Consider the following 24,458-nt stretch of genomic DNA (forward strand, 5'->3'; position numbering starts at 1 on the left):
CGCCCCCCCAGCCTCCTCCGGGGGGGGCTGCCGTCCGGCGGCTGCTGACCGGGCCCGTGGCGGCTTCTCGCCCCTTCGACTACCCTCACAGTCCTCCCTCGCCGCTCCCTCCGCCCGGCCCCCCCGCGGCCCAGCCTCACAGCAGCGGAGCCGCCGGGAGAGATTTGTCCTGCGGCGACTCCCGTCCCCCCGGCGACGTCAAGCCCAGCCGAAGCATCCGCCCTAGCGACCGCTGCGCAGCCGCCCTTGAATGAGGGAGGGGAGCGGGCGGGCGGGCACGTCGGTCTGATTGGTCAGTCGCGCCGTCCTTCCTGAGCTAGGAGGCGGGGAGACGAGGGGACGGCGGCAGATGATTGGTCGGGAGGCGGTGCAGCGGGAGGCCGCTGGGGTTGGTTGCGCCGGCCAGTGGCGGGTGCGAGGGAGGCAGGGCGGGCGGGAGGGGGGAGGGGAGGGGGGGGGGTCTTGAGGCGCCGCTGTCACCGCCGCCTTCCCGCCCAGGCCCGCGCAGCCAGGCCCAGCCCGGCCCAGCCCCGTCCGCCCGCGGCGCGGCGCGGCAGGACCATGTCGGCCACGGACGAGCGGGCCAAGGAGATCCTCCGGGGCTTCAAGCTGTATCCTCCCGACGGGGGCCGTAAGGCGGGCGGGATCCGGCCGGGAAGGGGGACGTGGGGGGGGGAACTGGACCGGGGTTCGTCGCCCCCCTGTGGCGAGGGCGCGTGCAAGGCCCCCCGGGGCGGGAAGGGGGTTGTCATGGCAACGCCTTCCCGGCTGGGCTGTCCCCAATGGCGTCGGCGGAGGGGGGGAAGGTGTCCCTCCCGGGGCTGGGACCAGGCGGGAACGGGGGCGACGGGGACGAAGCCCCCGTAGCGCTGGAACCCCGCTGTGAGGCGCGGGGGCCACCGGGGCGGCGGAGCTGTCCGCCGGGCGGCTGCTGACGGGCGGCCGGAGGAGAGGGGCTGGAAGGCGGTGGCCCCCGAGCGGCGAGAACCCCCCGCCCCGGCGGCGAGGACAGCTCACGGAGGGCAGGTGAAGTAGCTCGGCGCCCTCGGTCCCAGGAGGATGTGATCCCTTCCCCTCCGGCCTGCGCTGAGGCACCTCTGCTTGGAAAGGAAATACCTGGTCCGCAGGTCCAGAAACAACTAAAGATCTTACTCTTTTTCTTATCGTGAGGTACTGGCACACGTTGGGTTGGTCATGGGGGGGTCAAACAATATCTTTCATTGCCAACATTGACATAATCTAGGTGCTAACGCCTTTCTCTGCTGTTCATTTTAAAACTTTTCATGTTGTGGCTTTCAAAAAAGCATTCTCATTCCATGCCTGTATTATCTGAATATGAATTTAATACTGATGAAATGAGATAAAGCCAGGCTTGGAAAAGAAGTGAGATCCTGTGTATACCCTTCCAATGCAGGGTTTCGGTGCAGTAGAGAAAGGCTTAACCTATAGGCCCATGTGCAAACTAAGGGTGAGAGAAATATGCCACATGTAAAATAAAGCTACTATATTTTACTATAGCAGATTCTTCTAAGCTTAGAAGACAGATGCAAGCTTGCTAGCTTGACCTTTAGACACCAGAAAATTCTTGTGGGTTGGTTTGTTTTCTTTTTTTTGGACAAAAGCAAACAAAATACCCTCTTGATCTAATACTATTATTTCTAAACAGTTTTTTTTTTTTGCCCAGCGAGATGTTCATAATCTCTATGCCAGCTGTAGCAGGATCTAATTTTCTAGGTTGGATTTAGACAGATAGTGGCTGTCAAACTATAAGCAGATGCTTTTCTTGACTTTTGAATCATTGTCCTCTCCCCTAGCTGTTAGTACTGCATCTGGTTCCTTTGCTTCTGCACTAGCACTGTTGACACTTCTTTTTATTTATGAAGACATAGTATTTTAGCTGTCAAAACATTACTTAAAAACCTCTTGTGCTGGCAATTAGAAGAAGAATAAGCTTCTGACAAAACCAGATTAAGCTGTTGGTAGAAGTAAAGAGTGCCTGGAAAATTAAGCCTACAGAACAAACTTTTAAGTTCTTTTTGCATGTGTCTGTATATAGTCTCTGCTGGGTGGCAGAATTTACATGAAAGCCTTTGTCTAGCTTTGAATGAAATAATTCATTTTGTTGTTTGTTGGCTTAAGTAGAAAGTGCTTTTTGCCCTTTGAGAGGAAGGATGTTAGACAAACCTAAGGTAAACTTCTATTATCTCAAGCACCATATCACGGACAAGAAGATTTAGTAGAGATAGTCTGCAGTTCCATGTTGAAGTACCTCAAGTTTAGCCTTCCCTTGCTTGTCCTTGCAAAACACTGATATCAATTTTACTTACGACAGGACAGTTTTAGGCAAGAACCTTGGCTGTGCTTCTCAAAACATGTAGAGTACTTCAACAGATGCTATAAGAGCCAGGTAGTATAAAATCTGAGAAAGGAGAAAGTTTGGAGAAACATTTCATAATTGGAACTTTCAGAAAGTTAAAATAGCTGAAAAACATTTCTGTGGGCCTTCAGTAAGCCAGAGGAGTGGCTGAACAGACATTCCTCATTTATGAGGAAGCCTTGAGACACTGCGCCATCCACACAGGAAACTACTCATGCCCAGATATGACCATGCTCTCTGTCAGGCAGCCATCAGCTCAGTCTTCCACTTTATTTTCTAAGAGTGAGTTTATAAAATGTAATGCTCTCTAGAATAAAGACATGCTTTATCTGCCACCCACTCTACTCCTGTGCGTGGTAATTTAATTTACTTAATAGAAAGGAAGAGACAGAAACATGTTCTGAAAAGCTGTTAAGTTTATACTTTGAGTACTTGAAAACTTTTTCCTCCGCTGCCAGGAGGGAGGGAGGGAGTTCAACTCCACCAACTTAAGCACACCCTGCAAACCTGGCACTTCAAACTGAACTTGCTTTTAGTACAGGAAATTTGCACAGTATTGCACCCAGGGTCTGTATGTATGAGATTCCTTGTGTTGCTAGGGCAGAAAGCATCATCGAGGAAGCAGCCTTCCAAAATACTTGCTTGCTTTAACACAGCAACAGGCACTCTAGCTGGAAATCCAGTTCACATTGAGTAATCAAAGTTTCCTCAAACAAGTTCTGTCTGCTTGTGGTTCCTAAGAAGTAGTTAATTACAAGCTTTCCAACTGATTGGGACATGCTGCTGTGGAAATTAAATTATAGCCCAAATCCACCCTCCAACTTTAATACAGAGATACGCTTTCCTTCCTCTATGACACCAGTACAGAAACATGTTGTGGCTAGGGTCCTGAAATTTAAAGCCAGAAATATTTACTCCTTCTCATGGATTTTGCTATTTGGAAGAGATTAAAACCAAAGGGGAAATATTTGATGCTTGCAGGCAAATATTCATTATACTTTTACACTTGTCCTAAGAGTTTTTATGGAACCAGTTAAAAATTGAACACTGATGGTCCAGTATATGTGTTTCATTAAGAGATTGAAAGCAGCCAGCACAAACTTTTATAGCTTGTCACTTCTTCAGAGAAAATATTTGTTAACAGAGCTTGTAAGTATGTTCATCAGCTCCTTATTTTGAAGGCACTCGCCTAAATAGCAGTCATTACACTTAAGACCTACAGGTAGACTAGTACTATGAAAATGCAGACTGGTTGTTTGACTACCAGCAACATCAGTTCAGTTGGTAACTGAAGAGTCATTCCTCTGGAATATTAGCCAAGTCTTATTTCTGCAAGTATTTATGCACAGCTGGTTCTATAATCTTAAATGCATGAAATTTGATTATGCCTTTTTTTCTCCAGAAGATGGGACAGTTACTGTGTCAAGCTACAGAATAGCATTTTACTTGACTCTTAATTACCCTTTCAAAACTTTCTGCAGGTTTCATTCTGTCATTTTATCTTTAGAGTAAGTGTGTACTATTAGACATGTATTTAGCATCCTTTTTCATACAAAAGTAACACTGATAATGTATCTCCCTAACAGTCAAAAAGTTAGGGTGTGGTTTTTTTTTTGATGGCTTCCCCCACCAGTCCCCTTGATAATTTGTGGGTTGCTTGTTTATCTTTGTTCTGATAAAAACTAGCACACAACTTTATTTTCTTCACTATTCACTAGAATGAGGACACTGTAGACAGTTATCCTATTTAATTTGGTTTGCCAGCATTTGAAGAGCATTTATGCTTTGCTTTCTTACATAGCATCCGTGCTGCAGATGAGAAATATCCAGTTATGGTTTGCAACAACAGATTCACATCCAACTCGAGGGACCAGAGTTCAGCTTCTTTTGCACTTCTGTCATGTTTCAGCCAGAACAGCAAGAAAGAGAACACCCAAACAAGTCAGTTGGGTCTCATAGCATAGTCAAGGTGCTAAGTCTAGCCTTTCAACATATGAGTAAGCACATCTGTTTTCTATTTTAAGTCTTACAAATCAAACAAGATATCACCTATTTTATTTGCTTCTGTACAGAGGAGTCTCATCAGAATTGGATCTCCATAGGGTTAGTTACCCTGTAGATATTTATCAGTTTTGGTTACATTTTTCCATGAACTTCCATTTAAGCCTTGGAGTGTATCTTAGTGTAATTCAGAAGTCTCATGAAACAAACCAATATTGTGAACAAAAGCATAAAGAAACAATATTAACTGTAGGTCAGAATCAATACAGAGGTATGAAACTAGTATTTGTGGTCAGTATAAACATATACCTGTAGCTCAGGCACTCCAGCATTTGTAGACAAAACTTCATATGTCAAAGGCTTTCCTATTTTCTGGAATCTTCAAAGTTCCCCATGCCACATCCTCCTACCTCCCAGAGCTTCTTCCAGTCCTTCTCTCAACATTATTTTTCTTTCTAGGAAATCATTCTAGTAGAGCATTAACCTCTTAGAAAGATGGATAGAGCTGTAATGAAAATATAGTCATACCAGAAACCATTAAGAACTCCTGGGAACTTTATATTACTCTGCAAACAGACACACTTCTATTTCTGACTTTTACCGGGTTTCTGCTGTACACTCAGAAACTGTAGTCAATGACAATCTTGCCTATCAATTCCTAGAATAGTCACTGAGGTTTTTAACTAGTTTGATGCAGCATTCAAGAGTTGAGAAATCCAAATAGAATCTCCATCAATTTGAGTTTCCAATTCATTTGTTAGGCCAGTAGATCTTTAGCTGCTTATTCACTTAAAATGCTTATCTGTTGCAGTGTTTGCAAAACTAACAAGGTAGCAGCTTTAATTGGTTTAAAAAATCCCCTTTGTTTTGAGGTTTCCTATGTGGCTTCCTCAGATCTTGATTTGTTTAGACTTCTTGCAATGAAATAGATGAATCACCAAATTCATGGGTTAAAAGGAGTCACTGGCCAGCTAGAAGAAGGAACAGAGCTGCCCAGAAGCTGGGCAATGTCCTCTCTAGCAAGGCCAAAGCAGAGCTTGCACATAGCTTGTGCCAATACAATTTAAAACATCCTAGAAAACATGAGGTCATTCTTCCCCATCCTTTTTCTGGTTTCTAAAAACTTGAATGTACTTCCATCTAATGCATAGAGTTCATCATTTATATGATCTGAAAAACTGGTCTTCTGTTGTTCTTGAACTTTTATTGCCACTTTCCCATGTACAAACCTTAGAGTATCTCACAAGCAAGAGTTGTCCACATTCCCACTTAGTCTGACTGCGGAACAAGTTCCACCCTGGTGGCATCAAGAGATCTTTGTTTCAAAAAGGCCAGAGTTTCACACAGAAGCTTCAGCCAGGTTGTACTTGGTAGTTAAGTGTCACTGTGGTCAAGGTACCTTTACCGTATCAGAATTATTTCCAGCATTGACAGAAGTTCCGCAGGGTGCAATGATCTATAGTTCTGGCACACTAAACACAGACTCATCATGTTTCTTATGCATCAGTCATGAGGCATACCTGCAAATAAAGCAGGAGCGGTTTTACCAGGTTTGCTTTTACCTGCCTGGTTCCTCAGCAAACACCAAGAAGTTCATGTCCTCCACTTGTTTTAACTTTCATTGAGGAAAGTATAAATATTTAATTATACTTAAACAGTGATTTGCATTAACTTTATATCTGAATGAGCTACAGTCAGTTTTCCACATTTCATATTTAATGCAATCCACTTGTAGTGTTGGAAGTGGAAGTTGGAAGTGGTGCTTTGAGCCTTTGACAGTGGAAGGGGCAGAGACCTCCACCATCACAGGAAACAAATGAGTTACCAGATGCCGCAGAGAATACATGTTAACTAATACTGATTTGGAAGAGTAAGTTGATAAAAAGAAAACCCCACACTTCATTAAGTGAGCAATATTACTTTAGCACATTGTGGTTACAATTTTATTCCTAAAATTTGTCCTTTTTCATCCTTTGATCTCTCCAAAGCTTACCCATCCTGCATTTCACTGGAATTACGGTTTCAGTATTTTTAATTGCTTGATTAGGTTAACACTAAGCAGGTACCTAAACTAATGCAGTTGTCATTAGCAGAATTATTTCTTCTTATTTTCTTTATATCATATTGAGATAATAGCAGTTACTCATGGCAAAAAAATGCCAAGATTACCTGTTTATATACCTGCTGCATCCTTGGCAGGGATCAAAATCTTTGGAAGTCACTGGTGCCTTATGCTTCAGCCATTGTTACAGTCTTTGAATTTCCACACAGCAGAAGGTAGTAATTTAATCCATCAAGTGATAATTGAAAGAGCTTCTTCCTACCCCCCAACTCCATGCATCTTCACAGCCAACACATAGGAAAAGTCAGGCTTACAGAGATGTAGACAAGAGGGGAAGGCATCTAGAAGTCCTCAAATTAAACAGATTCTATTCGGAATAGGCAGGGGTTTTTTTTTATGCAGGTATCTGATGCATCTCTTATGTCTCTGAATAAGAGTCTTCAGTTAGCTAAAGCAGTCTTAGCATGGAAACGGATTCAGCTTGCTTTTACATATGCTCAACTGAATGTAAGTTGATCTGAAAGAATGTTAAAAGTAAAACTTTTACATGTAGTTTGTAAGATAATAGGCCACTGTATTGATTTCTGCCTTTGACTTCCACAGTTTATGTAATACATAAGCCTCTTCTATGCCTCTATCTCTAAGCTGGGAAATTAAGGCAGCTTCAAATTTGAGGTCAGACCCTCCATTAAAGAGTAAGCAAAGCATTGGCTTAATCTAGAGAGTCCAAGTTTGTATAGAAGTGTGAGGTACACTAGGTTTCTGGGTACAGATAACAAGCAGAAAATATCATGATCTGCTGATGTCCACTGGCAATATTGAATTTTCTCTTTTTCTTCATAGTAGTACAGCAAAATTTATCAGAAGTTTGTCCTGCAAGCACATGAAAGGTGCCTTTTGCACATCCATTGCTCACATGCCTTAAGGATCAGATTTACAGGTTATGTGCAAGAAACCACAGCAGCAAGCACTGAACACTGGAAAAAAAAAACTCCACCTTCTCAGGGGCTGCCTTTTTACCCTGAGACTGAATCAGGAGCAACCACAGAAACCAGAGGTTTGGCATCTGTGTAACATCACTCCAAGTGCAGTGTCAAAGAATAGGTGGCAGTTTTTCAGGGAACAACCCCACCCACCCCCACTTATTGGGCATTGCTATGAAGTTTTCAAAGCCATTTGGCATCATGTCCCAGTAGACGTAGTAGGACTTCTGGGAGGCTGTCCCCTGAGGACACCTGACAGTAACTAATGTTACCATGAATGACAGTAGGAACCACATCTCAGCTACATATTGCTAAATCCTGATCAACAGCCAGGATTTTCAGTTGTTATTATGAGCTTGATATTCCATTGTCAGATTTCTCCTGAACCCAGTTCTCACAGTGACACAGATGTTAAGCATAGAAGAGACTTAAGTGAAACAGTATCAGATTAATTCAGCTGTGATTGAACCTTTGAGTTGATGATGTTCGTGACTAGAATATCAGGCAACAGTCTTCTGGAAGAATGGCAGGCTTAGGTAAAGAGCAAGAAAAATCATTTTTGATTTTCAGTCAGCCTTTGGGATAGCAGTGCACAAAAGCATCATGGCATTAATTTTATCCACTCCTGTATTGAAAGGATTGCTTAACAAACTAGGAGCGCTTTTGTCTTCCATTAGAGAGAATGAGAGTGCAGGGGATTTTACTTCTTGGTAATTCTATAGAGGAATATTTATATGGGTCAGTCTGTATCCTACGCTGTGTACATAAGCTTCATCTATGCTTTAGTGAGTCAGAAGCTCATTTGGTCCTTGGCACAGCCGATAATATCCACCTTTTCCTATTTATTGTATCAAGAAAGTGGAGGGGGATCTTGCACTTTAATCACTAATGAACATATAGCCCACCTGAGCAGATCACCTGCCTGCCTCTTTCCTCTTCACTTCAGGTCACTCAATTTAAGCCTTTCCAAAAGGAAGGTTACATTTACTTTGTACTGCCATGTGATGGCATAGACCAACCCATCTGGAAACTGGGCACCAATAAATATCTACTGAGCTTAATACAGGGGGATCTTCTGGAGATACTTTATAGACATTTTACTTCAGTTTAAGTCTTTAGGGTAGACTCTTTAGTGCATTAGAAAACTTGTCACAGTCCAACTTAAGGTTTGATTGTTTCTCTAGTAGTTACTTTTTTTTCCCAGAAGCTGACATAAGGAGGAAAAAAGTCCTTCTGATTTTTATTTCACTTGATTAGCCTTTAAGTGACATTTTAACAGAAGCTCAGGCCAGGAAGTGGTATGGGTTTGTTACTTCTGAGGAAAGAGGACATCTGAAAAAAAACATTTGCCCTTACGTTCTTCTTGATGTGTGCTTCTGTCAGAGCAGCTGTGCAGAGCACAGATTACAATCCCCAGCTGCTCGTTACCTTATTTTCAGCTTTACCAGCCAAGAGCTGAGCTGCTCAGATGAGTGCTGCAGCCGCCTGTTTCAGTGGGAATGAGGCACTCTGGCTTAACCAGCTTAAGCCATAGGTTAAAGAGCAGAGACCTGTGCTGGTCAAGTAGATCAGGTTAGCAGTTTTACAAACAGCTCAGCTGTTAGATTTGAGGGAGAAAGTAAGAAGCAGCTGGGGAGGGCTGTGAACAGCAGTCCTCCCTTCAGCCACTGCTGCTGTTGGGTGTCACATCCACAGCCTCAGTCTTGCATCAGATAAACTTGTTCCCAGCACAAACTCATGCTGTCTTCTCCAGCTGCCAGCACCAACTCACCTGAGGAGGTTTCTCACATCACCATCCTTAGTTACCCTTGCAGCACCAATTCCAAAGTCCTAGCTTTGCATTATTAGTTTAGCATTTTAACTTCACAGGACTCCCAAGAGAAACACATTTTAGATTACATTGGTAAGGCATTCATACATCAACATTCATCTTAACATCTTCTCTTTCCCTTTGTTCTGTGCAAGAAATCTTTAATATTAGACCAGGCTGGATGGGGCTTTGAGCAACCTGGTCTAGAGGGAGGTGTCCCTGCTCATGGCAGGGGGGGTGGGACTAGATGGTCTTTAAGGTCCTTTCCAAGTTAACCCCTTGTATGATCAGTGTGCTGTGTCACAAATCACTGCCCAGCAGTCAGGCAAAGTCACAAACAGGGTCTGGGACCACATAGCAAGTGCCCTTAAAGGCTCAGTTCTCCTTCAACTCTCACGAGCCAGACAGAGGAAATCAGTGGCTGAAAATCACATCCAGCCTCAGAGAGCAAGTGCATGTTACTTTTAAAATACCCTTTCCAGAAAAAGGGAGAGAAGCCAGTAAGTTCCTCAATCCAGTCTGGGCTGTTCAATTTATAGCACCCTCATTAATCCACAAGGAATCATTACAATTACACCATTGCCATAAAAATGCAGTGTTCAAACAGGTCCAGTAAGGAATTGTTTTATGCGTTTCCCCTGTAATTCCTTCAAAGGGAACTACATTATGTTAATATAACACTGACCTTAATCTCAACTTCTACAAAGAAATATTTAGCTTCTTAGGAAAAAATGGTTCCCATTCTGCCATTAGAGTAAGTTCCTTAGAGTTTTAAACAAACAGAAAAGTTATAAATTATTTTAAAGTAGCCTGGACTGAAGTATTGCTTCCAAAATGAAAACAGATTCCCCAGGGAAAGTTGTAAGCTTACCTATTTAAGGCACTGGTCTGTTCCTCAGAGAAGATCAAAGCTTCCTTCTCACCACTGGCAGCCCCCCCATAACCTCCTTCTCCCTGTCTGTACAAGGCAGAGGTCAGGCATTAGCCAGACAGCTGCAAAGCCCGGCTCTGCTCCTCCAAGACCTCTGACCACACTGCCCTCATCAAGGCCCCCTTTCTCATTTAAATACAGCTCTGCCAGAGGCCAGGTGAAAATATTTCACGGTTCATGATGGTCTCCTGCATTTCTTTCACTGATAAAGCAGTAGTTCCTTATTTTCCTGCTTAATAACATTGTACAAGTCCCAGTTTTGAAATAGTAAATACAGTGAATGAGGCAGAGGCATGTTTGAAAAGGTACAAATTCAAATAAATAAAGATTATATTTTAATGTAGGCACACCTGTAAAGGGTCCAGAGAATGCTAATTATGGTGCTTTTTTGAGCTTTGTGTGTGTAACTTCACAGCATTGACATTCAACTTAACATAAATGCTTATGAAGATACAAACTTTGAAACAATAACATAATATTTTAGAAACATAATATTTGTATCAGCTGCATCTAAGTTTAGCTTTCCAATAACTAAATTGTTATTTTATTATTAATAACTAAATTGAAAGAATCCACTTGTGAACTACAGCTGATTGTATTATGTATGCATGCTGTTTCACAACAGAAGTAAGATATTCCATTGTTTCAGATGAAAAATATATTAATACATTTTGATTAAAATTATACAAATAAGATTTCTAATACTCTAATATTTTAACATACAGCTACAAGCTTGTTAAAATAATGAAATTAGACCAGTATAAACATAACTGTAGATTTTATTGACAATAAAAGCTATAGGAGCTGCTTGGAAGTGATAGAGGTCATAGCTTTTTGTCATTTCAGTGGAGATTTCATTATTGTATCCCCAAAGTAATGGTTTTCATCTGAATTCCAATGCGTGCTAAAGCAGAGAGATGCTGGTTTGGGCACAGGCCCTATATCTTCAAGAGATTCCCCGGGGACATGCTCAGAGGTTCACATCAGTATAATTCACATTAGTGTATCTGTAGAAGTAAACTATGGCATTCAGAGCCAAATATTAGTATTTTACCCGTTCTGAACTAGTTTGGAACAGAATTTTTTACTTGTAATTTCTGTGTTTTGCTGTAGTGCTTTCCCAAACCGTGTACTCTCTTTTCAGACTGCCATACTCTCCAACACTGTAAAATGCTGGGATGCTTAAATTGTCAAATCACTAATCCACACTGCAAATTTAAGCGCTTCTCATATTCTAGTAGGTTCCTAAAAAAGCACAGTAATTCTGATATGGAGCCCTTGTTTTTTGAGAGTTCTGCCTCAATCTGCATAAATCCCCCTTTATTCCTCCTCTCTGCCTCCGCTTTCAGCAGCCTCTGGTCCATTTTCAAGATTAGTTTCCTCATGCAACTGCCAATCATTCCCTTCTGACTGTATTTTCAATTTTGTTTTGATTCTCCGCTTGGTCTGTCTGCTCTAAGTTTTGCTCCCTGCCTCAGAAGAGACAAGATAATGAACTTGTTTTCCTTGAATAATCTCAGTCCTGTCAGTTTTAAGTGGAAAACCAAAAATTGTTTGATTTATACTGCAGCATGTGGCCCTGCCATTAAGCTAATTTACTGCTTTCACTTTGTTAAATAACTTACTTGTGTCCCATGTAGCAGCTATTGATTTTTATTTCCTACGTTTTTAATACCATGTGTCTTAAAATGAGTTGTCAACTTCTTGTTTGTATAGCAGCCTCCTCTCATGTCAGCCAAAATTGTTCCTGGCTCTGAAAAATAACAGTGCCATGTCAGCAGAGGAAAGAGAGCTTTTTAAAAGATACCGTAAAATGGTTCTTTCAAGGACTTGCCTGGTGCTCCAGAGATGTAACTACTTTAGTGGCTCAGATCCATGACCTATTTTTCTCTTGTCCCTTGGAGAACTACCTCTGATTCTCACTGTGGCCTTGTCCTGTGAGTTTAGAGGGCCACTCACATTCGCCTAATTAATCACATCCATCTTTACTCCCTTGGCTCAGTGTTGAGAGGGTTTGTAGTCATTTTTTGCCACTTCATCCCTGGAAAAATAGGGTTGCTGGCAGTGAAGATGCTCTTTTTGTTCAGTCATGGAGGCCCTGGCTGTAAGGGCTATACTGTTTGTAAGGCTAAAGTATGCCCATTTCTCACACATGCATAGCCTAACTTTAAAAGAAAAAGAAAACCAACAAAAAATAAACCCGAAGTATTTGTAGCTCCAGTGAAATTCAGGGCTATACTGTCCACATGGACTGTATATCCGAGGTACCATTTAAGCTAATGCCAGGAAAAGGGTGGCTTGTCCCCCTGCTGTGCCGTGTCAGCAAATAGGAGATTGGCATTTGTCATTGTGGACTTTATGAAAGTGCTTGTCGTAGCTGTTTCTCTGGCTGATTTGAATTTTTATTTCATTTATTAGGTGAAGAGTGTTAGTGCCAGGCTAAATACTGTTTTACTATAAAATCTCAATAAGATTAAATCCCCCTGAGATTCTCTAATTGCATTTCAAGGATACTGACTTGCTTTCCCAGAGAACCCGTGGCAATCTCTAGATGTATCCCTGGTTACAGAACAACACTGGATTGAAACAGCAAGGGATACACTGCGTGTGAGATATTTGGGGCAGTGTTAAAGGTGCAGAGGTTCAAGAAAGCCTGAAGTCCTTTGAATGAACCGCCCGTAGTAGAACTGAGTGAGTTCTGCCCTACAACCTCCAGTGTCAGGCTCATGCCAGTGCGGATACGCTGAGTATTGCTGTGAAATTGAACAAAACAGTAGAACTGTGTTCAGCTGGTATTACTTCTGTTGCAATAGTTAATTTTCACTCCTCATAAACACAAATCCTTATAGACTAATTAACAGATGTACAGCAGCACTTGTTTCACCTTTTCCCTGAAGGCTGCAATTGACATTTGCTTTGAAAGCTATTTAAAGAGCTTCTTTCCAGGATTTCATTCATTTTTGTCAGTTTTTAGCATTACTTGTGAGAGAGGGCATATGAACACACCTGGTAAATAAAGTTCAATTGTCTGGCCTATTTTCCTGAAGAGCACACGGAGCTATACTCCCACCCTGAGGGAATACACACCATCTTTATGCCAACTGGCTTGGGCAATATGGAGCTTGTTGGTGCCAGGAGTTTTTGAATTCATGTGGCTACATTATTTAAATGCACTGTGCTGAGATAAACCAGTGTCTATACTTTTCTTCCCCAGTGTCAAAGAAGAGGTGTCTATGCTGTTGCAAAAAGCTCTCATCTAGATAAAACCATAGGGTTTATATGTTTAAAAATCACTCCGTCTTAACTATTTCTGCTCGATTTCCCCTCTGTGCACGCCTTTATCCCAGGATGAGTGTGTCGAATTCCAAATCACAGAAGTCACTTCAGAGCTTTGGAATTGGACTCTCTTGATGCAGATTAAGAACATCCAGGCAAGGGTTAAATAAGGGATAGTTAGCTCAGCTCTAAATTCACTCCATGCCTTAATCTGGATTGGCTTCTATGCATTGACAAACTCCTAATTGATTCAATTGCTAGTGAAAGGTACTGTTCAAAAATTAACATTCTGTTGATAAGGTATTGAGGAACAAATTATCTTTCAGTAGAGTAAGGGAAGTTGAGAGAGAATCAGTGTGTGACTGCAAGAGAAATCCAGTGCTTGATCTTTTATTTGTACCTTCTCTGAGACTGCCAACAACAATTTCTTAGTGCTCCCCTTACCACTGATTTTGGTGGCACAAACACCTGTCAATTAACAATTAGAATAGCTCATTTCCTGGAAGGTAGGAGCTATCAGATGTAATGACTGCAGGCTTTATTGATCTGATGGGGATTTGGAGTGCTAACAGGCAGCCTGAAGGTTCCATGGCCAAATAAAAATCCCGGAGTCCCTGAAGTCCTTTGCACAAATGAATTCTTCCTCTTTTACAGACCTCTCTGAAATCAAGACATGTCTCTGTGAAGACTGAGCTACAGATTTTCCCTGAAAGGAGTTTTACAAACAGTCATTTTCAATGGTGATTTTCTGCTTTGTTCTGTTTACGTGGGTACCTCACTTGACAGTAACTCTGAAATCTCTCCAGCCTACTTTCTGTTCTCAGCAGCACAAGTTAAAGTATGCTCTTGAAGACAGTTCTATTTATACTCTTTGCAATTCCCTGGAAGAGCAAGAGGCTAAGCAACATCAGCTTTATCAGGAATATAAAAAGTCAAGGGCAGGACTTTCCCTTTAGGGGAACTATCTGTCCCTCATGCAAAAAAGGTGGGTGAACCGCTCTTGATATGAAAGGTGCCTACGTTCATGTACTAAACATTCACCAAATACATAAGATGGCTGGAGAACAATAAACTACCACCTGAGAGTTCTTTAAACTTGTGGCTCTTGAAGACTTTTGTGGTAGCTGCCGTTTCTTGGATATCCAGAGTTAAGGATATCTGCCCTCCTGTGCATCGAAGGTAGTTTTAAGGGCCAGCTCGGAGCAGGATCTCTCTGCAGTAATACTGCAGCTTGCTTGTAGCCTCTTCCAATCTTTGAGCAGTTAACCAGAAGTAAGAGATCTTTCAAATGTACAAAATCTCTGCTCCTAGACTCTGCCCTGGCCAGTCGTTCTGCTGTAGAAGATTGTAAAAAATGACAGTCCCTCCCAGTTGCTAGATTTGATGTTCAAGGACCTGTGTCACCGTCCTTGCTAATATGGCTCTAGATGTTGATTTGTCATGTCATATATACAAATTCTAATTTGCTCTTTTTTCTCCAAACATCTTGTTGTCCACTGATAGCACTGATAGTTTTGTTGTGGGGTTCTTCTTGCTAAGGTGGGTGTTTTGGAACATCTAGGAGTCCAAGCCCAGGGGGTCTGAGTCTTTTGGTAGTCAGAGCAAAGTTGTGTCCTGTTTGTTCTATGTCAGTGCAGAGAGGAGTGTGTTTCAAGAAGACACAAAGCTGTATGTATGCCACATTCATTAGCAGCTCCGCCTGGTACCCTTTAAAAGAGAAGGAGAATGCACACCTGCTTCTCGGAGGTCTTAGGATATACAGAGGGGGTTTGTCAAACTAACATCATCAGTGCCATCTTTTACAGATAAGCCACCCAGTTAACAGACCTTGTTGTGGCTAAACAAAATCCCAGGTGGTGAGTGAATGACTGTGCAGAAGCAGGTAGATATCATTTTCTCATCTCTTTCTACTGGGGTCTAATCAGTGTCTGAATCAAGGAAGATTGACCCAGCAGAGTACACATTCTTATAAGTCCCAGGGAGGCCTTAACAGACCTGATCCCGTACAGTTGGTCTCTGAGCCTCTATTCACTGCCCTGAGTTCAGATTTGTTAATGCTGCTTGCTACTGAGAGAAGAAATTAGTGTTCAGCAACATTGATTAGGATTGCTTTGCCAATAAGTTAATATTATTTATTTTGTGTATTTTTTATCAGCGATACAAATGTTTGTAGACATAGTGCTGACCTTCCGAAGAAAAAGGATCCCAATAGTCCCAATCTTTGTAGATGTGCAAATGGGATCTAGTTTTTCTTGTAGAACTGAAGAAGTGCTTTAATTTTAGTCCAGAAAGGACGACAGAAGAAAGCTTTACTTATAACAGGTGACGCAGAATAATCTTACTATTGAAGCTGTGAGATTCTGGAATTTACATTTAAGGAATTCTGCAATCTCAGTAGTTCTGCAGGAGGCTTCTGAGATTGCTTTCAAGATCTGTTATTTTTCTTCATAGGTGGAAGCATTGCTTCTTGTTAAGGCTTTATTGGTTTAGCTATAGCTCCAACAAGTAGAATCCTTTTATCATTTTAATGGGGTGAATCAATTTTGCTGTATTACACCAAAAATTGAACAGGAAGCAGTGTTCTCACTGATATCTTGAACAAAGGTTAAGTATAAAATGTAATCTGAAATTTATAGGTAACACTAGGTAAAAATTATCCTGGAAACTAAGATGTGTTCAAACTTAAAGCATAGTTAACTCAACTAGGGTTAAAAAGAAAAGTGTTCTGTTCTCAAGACCTGTTTCCTTTAGGACATGTTCAATGTGTAATTATGTCAACAAATGGCATGAGTCTGTCACTTGACATAGGTGGTACGCTGCCTTCATCATTGAACTAAAATAGAATTGTAAAGAGATTGGTCATGAAAATAGCTCTTTTTAATGATTTAGAGTGCCCAAGTTGTTTAGTTCAACTGAGAATAATACTGGGATTTCCCCTATCTCACATGTTAATGTGTTCCTCTCTGCTCTGTATCAATAGGGGTGCTTTGGTAGAGAGGGGGGAAATGGTTGCTCCAGTGGTAAATAACCTGTTTCTTTTCTCTTCTCTCAGTATGCGCGTCTGTGTGAGAACACCTTCATGAAAGGCACATTACTTCTCTTACCGGTAGTTCTCCACAGAACAGGTTTCTCCAAGGGATATTTAAGGGCTGTACAGTTCAGTCTAGGAGGACTCACATGTATCTTCCCCCTCACTTTGCAGAATTTGTGGGTCTGCAGCTGCTACAAGTTTTGTTTGGTTTTTTGGTGGTTTTTCTTAATGAAGACTGAGAAAAATGATTCCACTAAAAGATGGAATATATATTTGTTCTATGTGGAATATTTTTTGCCAAAAAGAAATTACAGTAAAATTATCGAGTAAACAGTATCCATCTGAGAGATGTAACCAAGCTCTCAGGACTGTTTCCTTTGTGAATACTCTAATCACCTACTTAATGTTAATTCATGGCAGTACAGGAATGATTAATAAGAGGCTTTACAAACATAGATATCTAGGTAGTATCCCCTGTGTGTGAACTACGTGGTGCTGATCTTTGACATGGGCAGCAGTCCAAAGGAATGGTGGTATGAAGAGCCAGATGTTGACGTGCTAGACATTCAGTGATGCTGCCATACCGTGCCTTTTTTATCCTTGGAAATGGAATAAAAGTCCTCTAAAGAGAGGAAGCCCAGTTGAGCCCTTGGAGTACAGGCACAAAGAATCCAGAAGAATTTTTGCACTGTTAAGGATTTTACATAGTAAAATAGTGGGGTTTGAAATTAGAGCTCTTATGGATTAATAAATATAAGGGAAGCCTTTATGCAAAATATTACTGTAATTGCAGGCTTATGTTCTGATTGCCTTATCAGGGGAGACGAACCCTCAATGGCATCTTTGTCTGTCTTAGAATGGAAAAAGATAGAAAATAAGCAATTATAGCAGACTTATTTAAATGAAAGGCAGTTCTGATGCCACATATCTGAGCATTCAGCTATGCAGTTCTAGCTAAGATTATTAGTTAGTTTTTCTATTAAAACTCCCCTAATTTATTGCTGCTTTGTGTACTTGCTTTGTAGTGTGGCCAGACTACCGACAAGAGATAAATTCTCTTTTTGTTTCAACTATGATCTTCTTTTCTCTCTTCCTGCTTCTCACCCTAAAGCAGTCTTATGAATGTGAACATAGAAATGAGAGGTTAATTACTTCCATTATGTTCTTGGGATCCTTGTTATACCAATGAATCTTGCAAAGAAATAGTAAGAAATCTGTTACTGGTCAGTTCAAAAATAGATGGACTTTGCTCTCATTTTATCCCAGCTGACATTCTAATAGGGAATAGTGTGTTTATTGAGCTTTATGAAAATGAAAAACAAACCCCTTGTTCCCTAGCTTGTGGTCCAAGTGCCAGCTAGGCATGAACAAGTCCACCATTAAATTCCTATCTCCCAGGAACATACAATACCCTAGGGAAAATCAGCAGACATCTTTTATATAGTGATAAAGAAATGTATTTTCAAAAGGAAATGGTTTGGGTTTATCCTGTAATACCTACTCATAACAGCAGTCTAATATTAGTGGAAGATTAACATTATTCAGTCATTTAAATGTCAAATCTTTATGGCAAACCAGCATAGATTTTGAGTTAAATCTCAGACTCTTGCTTTGTCATTGTGTGTGTGTGTTGCTTAATCTCCCTGGCCAGTACAGAGGATGTTGTGATCTCCTTGTTAAAGACGTCACACTGAGAAGATTGTAGTAGAGGAATAAATAGAATAAGTGTTAGGAAGCCAAGCAGCTCATCTTGGTTGAACTAAAATGCACTCCGCAAAACTAGCTTCCCCACAGGTTTGTTCCTTTTAACTTTAAGTAAGGTTCAGTTACCTTTTTGCAGGGTTTCTAGCTAGCTCATTTGAGGCTCTTCTAAGTACATTTACATCCTTTTCTAAAATCTTGTTTTACCTATTTGTGCAACTATGTAGCCAATATTTTTTACAAGAAGTTTTTCCTCTGGTAGAGAGAGTAGAGGAGGGCGGTGGCTCCCAAAGCATGAACGGGCTCAAAATTTCACGGGTGAGGTTCAGTAGGGAGCTTGAGCACTCAAAGGTCTGCTAGATCTGGGCTGGCCGTGAGCAGGCCTGTCTTGTTATCGTTAGCCTGTGCTCCTGGCCTATGGGGCTGAGGTGTGCGGTGCTAAAACACGGGAGTCGTGGGTAGAGGCTGCCAGACCTGTCCAGGCTGATTCTCTCTTTCCAGGTACCAGCTGTAGAGTCACAGAGTGCATCTTTGCTGACAGGCCTGCTGTTTCTCCTTATAATTGGCCTGTGTGGAGAAATCTGATGGGATAGGGCCATGAAATGTTCAGACATCCTTCACAAATAGAGGAGATCCATCAAAACAAATAAACATGTTTCTGCCTGTCATTTTGTGAAAGGAAAAATGGCAGCCCTGTATTTAGGAGTTCAACTACAGGTAGATATCTAAGATTTGAAAGATTTCCCACTAAAATGTTAAACTGTGTATGTTAATAGATTGCAGAAAAACAATACAAGAATGAGTGAAAAACAAGTCCTTGCCCATTCCTAACTGGATCTGGTGAGGCTGGAAGTACTGGAAACTATTTCAGGCAAAGTTAAGTTAGGAAAAGCTTGCTGATGGAACTTACTGCTTTTTTCCAGAAGTCTTTTTTATTCCAGGACTGTGCTCAGTCCTTATTCTGCTCTGATCCCGACAGATTCTGAAAGAATGTAGTGAAAAGAGGAAACAAAGCAAGGTGCAACAGGGTGGACGCTTCCCCGTAGTGGCTGCCTGCTTGCAATCCAACTCTGGGACGCATCAGTGGATATGGAAACAGCTCATCCCAAAATACAGTTCCATTACAATACAGTGTAAGGGAATATCTCAGTGTTACACGTGGATCCTTGTAATAGAGCTGGTTGGGTGGCATTGATTTTGCAAACACAACTCTGCCTAGCACAGAGAGTTTATTTTTAGTATTTTAACCAGACAGCTTCAGGACTTGGCATTTTCTCTGAAATTTAGACTAATGGCCCAATCACTGACTGCCCATGTTCAATGAGTCTGACTCTGAGAGTGCTGATGGAGTGAAGGTGGTATCAGAGCGAAGGCGGTATCAGGCTGTTTGGACTTACTTAAGCGAAATATCTTCATATTGGTTCGGCTCTTAAGAGTCTTTTAGACATTAATCTCTGAATGTTCTGTACAAAATGGATGGCCACTTTGTACAAAATGGTGCCTGCCTGTCCCTGCCAGCAATGAACGGCCATGGCATTTGTCCTAAGACTTTGTCCTTTCGGATCAACTGCTGACTACGTTTTGCAAAATTATTGCTACGGTTCCCGGAGCTGGCAATTTTCAGAACAGTTTGAATACATGAAAAACTGCTGTGTTTCCACTCATTCATTGGGCTCCTTTTTACACCTAATGAAATTTTGTGGAAGGAAACCTTGTATATTAAAGGACGTTAGAAACTGTGGATCAGGAGCATCTCTAGTTTTTAGAGTGGGGGAGATTTTTTTAACTTAGCTGACCACTTGTCTTAAATGAACAAAGAAACTACCTGTGAAGTTAAGCATGAGCCATATACGGACTTCGTTGAAGCACATTGTCCGAGCTCAAAATATGCTTGAGTGTCCAGAGTTAAAAAGGAAAAAGAAAAGGAAATTAAGCATTTTCACAGGAACTCTGAATTAAAATGGATCAAGACGGGAACAAAAGCAGTATTTTTTTCCCCATGACTCTCCTATTTTATATTTCTGTTGGTTTTAAGTTGTTAATGAACAAGAATATTATTGATAAATTTCAGAGATATACTTATTTTTCTAGCTTATAAGCATTTTGCTTCTCTTGTCAGAGCTATTACATCTATTTTTTGCCCTGCTTTGATATGCCATTTTAGACACTAAAATGTACTTCTAATTCTGCAAGCAGTCATCTCTATTTCCTTCCTGCCTCCCATTTCCATTAGTAATCCTTGGCCATGGTTCAGAACCACCCTGCTTTCTAGTTAGGGTGAACAAGAAACCACCAAAAGCACGGAAAACACGGAGGGAAGAGAACCGCTGGCACCCGCTCCGACGCATGATTGCAGCAATCTGTGCTACTGCAGTCACTCCGAGTCAGAGTAAGAGTTTCCATTAGCCAGAAAGCGCAGGTCCTGGCTGGGTAAAAGAGAGAGGCAGAATTGTCTATTGAAGCACAAGACTTGAAGCCAAACACCTCCTGAGGTCTCTTTCCCCTTCTCTTACTGATTCATTGTGTGGCTCTGGGCAAGTCTTCGTGCCTATTTTCCAGTCTCTAGAAGATACAGTTATTAAAAGCCTACTTTGAGAATGTTACTTGAAGTTTTTGAAGCACAACGTAGTACGAGGAGTTAAGTTATTAGTCACTGAGCTGTAATGTATTGCCTATTCAGTGGGACATCCTCTCTTTCTAGTTAAATTACAGGATTTGTCTCCTATCTGAGGGAGCCCAAGGTAGATGACAGTGACAGTATGAAGCTGTGCAAACTCCTAGCACGGTGAATAACTTCATGTCTAAGCCCCGTCTCCCATCAGTTTCCAAGCTGTAGATCTGTTCTTAGAAGTAGATGATATATTAATACCTCCAGTAAATTACATACTCTTCTAAAATACATGAATCTGATAAATCTATGGATTATTGGAAGTTGTCTTTGGAGCTCAATAGGCTGCTGTCTAGAGAGCTCTGTAAGAAAACACATGAGGTGAAGGAGAAAAAAAGGAAATTAAACATTAATGGGGTAAAAAGCACATAGTCACAACAGAAGTACTGGCAGTGGGAAGTCATCGAGGCTTTTTGTGTTGTCAGTTGCTTATTTTACCAGGGGGACGCTTTCAGGCCGAGATGGTGCTTGGAGTTCAGAGGACAGATAAACCGAACAGCAGGGGAACCTGCTGATGCTCAGCTATGCCATTTTCAATAAACATCACTTCGCTCAATAGAGAAATTATTGCAGAGGCCTTCAAGGAACAAAGGCATCAACTGGCCACAAACAGTGCTGTATAAAACTGCCTTTTTAAAGCCTTTTTAGGGTGTTTTTTTTTTCCACACTTCACACAAGGCTACGGGTCATTCAAGTGAAACTATATGAAAACGCCAGCTAAGCAGCCATGTTTATCCCATTTAAAAATTTGGTCAAAGAAGTCTTTGTTCCTCTGCTCAGATCTGTGCCCTGTCAGTATGGGAAAGTGTGAAGATCCTTTTAGACATGTAAAAAAAAAATCCACTCCTACAGTGTTGCAAAAATGACATGAAATCAAGCCAAGCTTTCCATTATAAGCAAGCCAATATAATGCATATTTTAAAACAATTGAATAATGGTATAAAATAAAGAGCCACATCAAGGTTCAAAGTACCTCATTCCATTAAAGCTAATTTCGTTGCATGACTGTCGTGACATCCTGCGTTTGAACTCTGTGAAGAACAATAGGCCATAACGATTTACAGGGAGGTAAATTCCTCTGAGGGCTTCTGGTTACAACCTCATCTATGAAAATGAAGTTATTCACCAGAACTCCTTGATAGATTATTTCCATGAAACTCCCTCTAGTTCACTTATTGCTGAGAACCCTGAAATATTATCATAATAGTTCAGCTGTGTTGAAATGATTGAATGTTCTGAAGTAGTTAAGATGAAATGAAGTTGTTTCAGTCACTGAATCACTTTCAGCGTTTGCTTGCAGGAAGGAAAGTTGTTTGATGTGCTAAAATTAAGAAGTGGGCAAACTTATTCCAAATTGTTTGGGGGTCTAAAGCATTTAACTTAATTTTAAGCATTCTGGATAAAAAAATTCTATCCTGCCAGATTTGAATTGCAGGAAGGGTCTTCTTTTAATTGCCTCTCCCTCATGATACATTCCTTGGAGTGGCTTCTCAAGCTGTCCTGCGAGCTGCCTCACCTTTTGATAGGTGAGGCAACTTCTGTAAGGAGGTCCCAGTGTTTCATGTTTCAGTTGTATTTTTAGTTTCCCTTATGTATGTGGTGTCTCTATGAGCTTTCTCCTAAGTTACATTCAGTTTTGTTCTTTCCACCGAGCTACAAGCAACCCACTTTAAACTTGCGTTCTGATAAAGCCCTATGGATTTTAAAGGTCACATTCGTTTCTCAGATGAATACATCATTCCCATTGAGTCACCTGCTGTTTCTGCAAACTCAGAGTATTACTGATGGTATTAATTATGTTAATATTCACAGGGTTCTTAGCATGAGCTCAAGCTTTTCTAAGATGCTAATTTTCGAGCTCCATTTAAAATGCAGGGAAGATGGGGAGGAGTTGAGTGTTATCGCAGTGGAAAAGACAAAATAATTTTCTTTGTGCAGTTCATGCTTTTGAGATGGTCCTGCAAGCAATGAGGAGTTTTTCTAAGTTATTGATTGTTTTACTACCTAGGATGTAAAACAATCTCCAGATGTGATTGCGTGTTGTTTTTCCCACTGAGGCATTGGTATAGAGGAGTTCTGTCAAGCCTATTTAGAGAAGCTAAAGAAAAGCCTGAAAAACATAGGCAGCAGAAAGCAGCAGAAAACCACTGCATTGCTTCAGCTTGCTTTTATTTTGGCACTGTTATCTGGTTCTAGGAACCATTTTAACATCTGTTTCTAGAGGAAACAAAACACATTTCTAATAGCAGGAAACGAAGCGGTTCCACAGATCTGGCACAGAAAGCAGTTTGCTCCCTGTGACGGGAGAACCTGCCCCATAAGCTGGCGATTTCTGTGTAGATTTGATTTTGACCTTATTCCCACTTCAAACAACATTGTATTCTATGTACCTCAAGTGCATTTTGGTTTTTCCTTTAACGGTCATTGTTAGGGATCTCAGGGTTGGTTTTTTTTTGAAGCTCAGAAGTGGTTAGTCTTTCTAGGTTGAGCTTAGTTCCTAGAGAAGTGCCTCACATGGCTCCAGAGTGTTGTCTACGTGGCCTTTGCTGGAATGTCAGGGTAACGGAGCAGTTTCTGATCTGCTGCGGGCAGGAGCCGCTGGGGAATGTCACATATTGTTGCTTTTGTCTGAAGAAATCAAAGGTTGTTTGCAAATGCCTAAATTTGTTCTTACTGCTCAGCAGTGACAAAAATTGCTGGAATTTGTAAGAGACTTGAACTTCTAAAAGACGAGACTCATCTGGACAGAGACATAAACCTTGAAACAATAGTGTCTACATCCCTAGTTAAGCTATTTGCAAACCACTGTCATTTATGCTTTTTTACCTTTTTCCCTCCTGATGACCCTTAGCTTCATTTCAGTAGGTCTGTAACTCCTTCCTTCAAAATGTGACTCCTTTCCTCAAAAGGAAGAGAGGAAAAATCAGTGAAATGGAAGCCTGGCCTGGTTTGCAATAGTGCTGAAGAAAAAAACCCCATATTCTCCCACCCTGCCTGTCCATGCTGGACACTTCTCTTTCCAGAGTTTAGGAGCTCTCCATCTTCATTGGTTTTGTACAAATACCTGCTTTTGTTAAGCCTACTATAGGTGTCTGATTTAAAAATTTAAGATTTGGAGAGATTTTCTGTGATTCTATTTCACTCAGTATTTTCAGACAGTAAATTGACAAGAGTGAAAATCAAATGTAAGCTAACTGAAAGCAAACTTTGTGCCTTATTCTGCTACGTGACGTCACTAGGATGCTGTGGAGTAGAGATGAATGTTAATTGTCCATTTTGATGAAAATAGTGAATAATAATTGTATTATTCAACCTAAACTGTTTGAAAGGCGCAGATGTTAAACTGGATAGTCTGCATAAATTTTTTATTAGCTGGACGTGGTTTTACCGCATTTCCAAAGGATGCAGAGTTAAAAGGCTTCTGTATTTCTCTAGTTTGATCAGCATCTCTTTGCAGCTGATCTGACTGTGAATTGACCTGTGCCGCATTTTTGTTGTAGACTTTCGCAGTGTGCCTCAACATGAGCACTGCTAAGATTAAATACAGAGGTTCAAGCAGGAAATACTCCCATGGTGGCAACACCGCTCATCTTCAAAATGGTTACCCAAGGTGCAGGC

At 41.2% G+C, this 24,458-nt stretch overlaps 1 protein-coding gene across 2 annotated transcripts in view; it reads left to right on the top strand.

Moving 5' to 3' along the window:
* Positions 1–440: 440 nt before the first annotated feature.
* PDE6D (phosphodiesterase 6D) overlaps positions 441–24,458 on the top strand; it is a 39,551-nt gene continuing 15,533 nt past the window's right edge. Inside the window, exon 1 of one of the 2 annotated variants that reach the window (XM_074153488.1) lies at positions 441–611. In XM_074153488.1, the coding sequence (XP_074009589.1) occupies positions 562–611 (50 nt within the window). In that variant the 5' untranslated portion in view covers positions 441–561. The remainder of the gene's footprint in view (positions 612–24,458) is intronic. The other variant, XM_074153487.1, reaches the window with a different exon arrangement.

This window comes from Numenius arquata, chromosome 9, assembly GCF_964106895.1.
Source record: "Numenius arquata chromosome 9, bNumArq3.hap1.1, whole genome shotgun sequence".
In the NCBI taxonomy this organism is placed as follows: Eukaryota; Metazoa; Chordata; class Aves; order Charadriiformes; family Scolopacidae; genus Numenius; species Numenius arquata.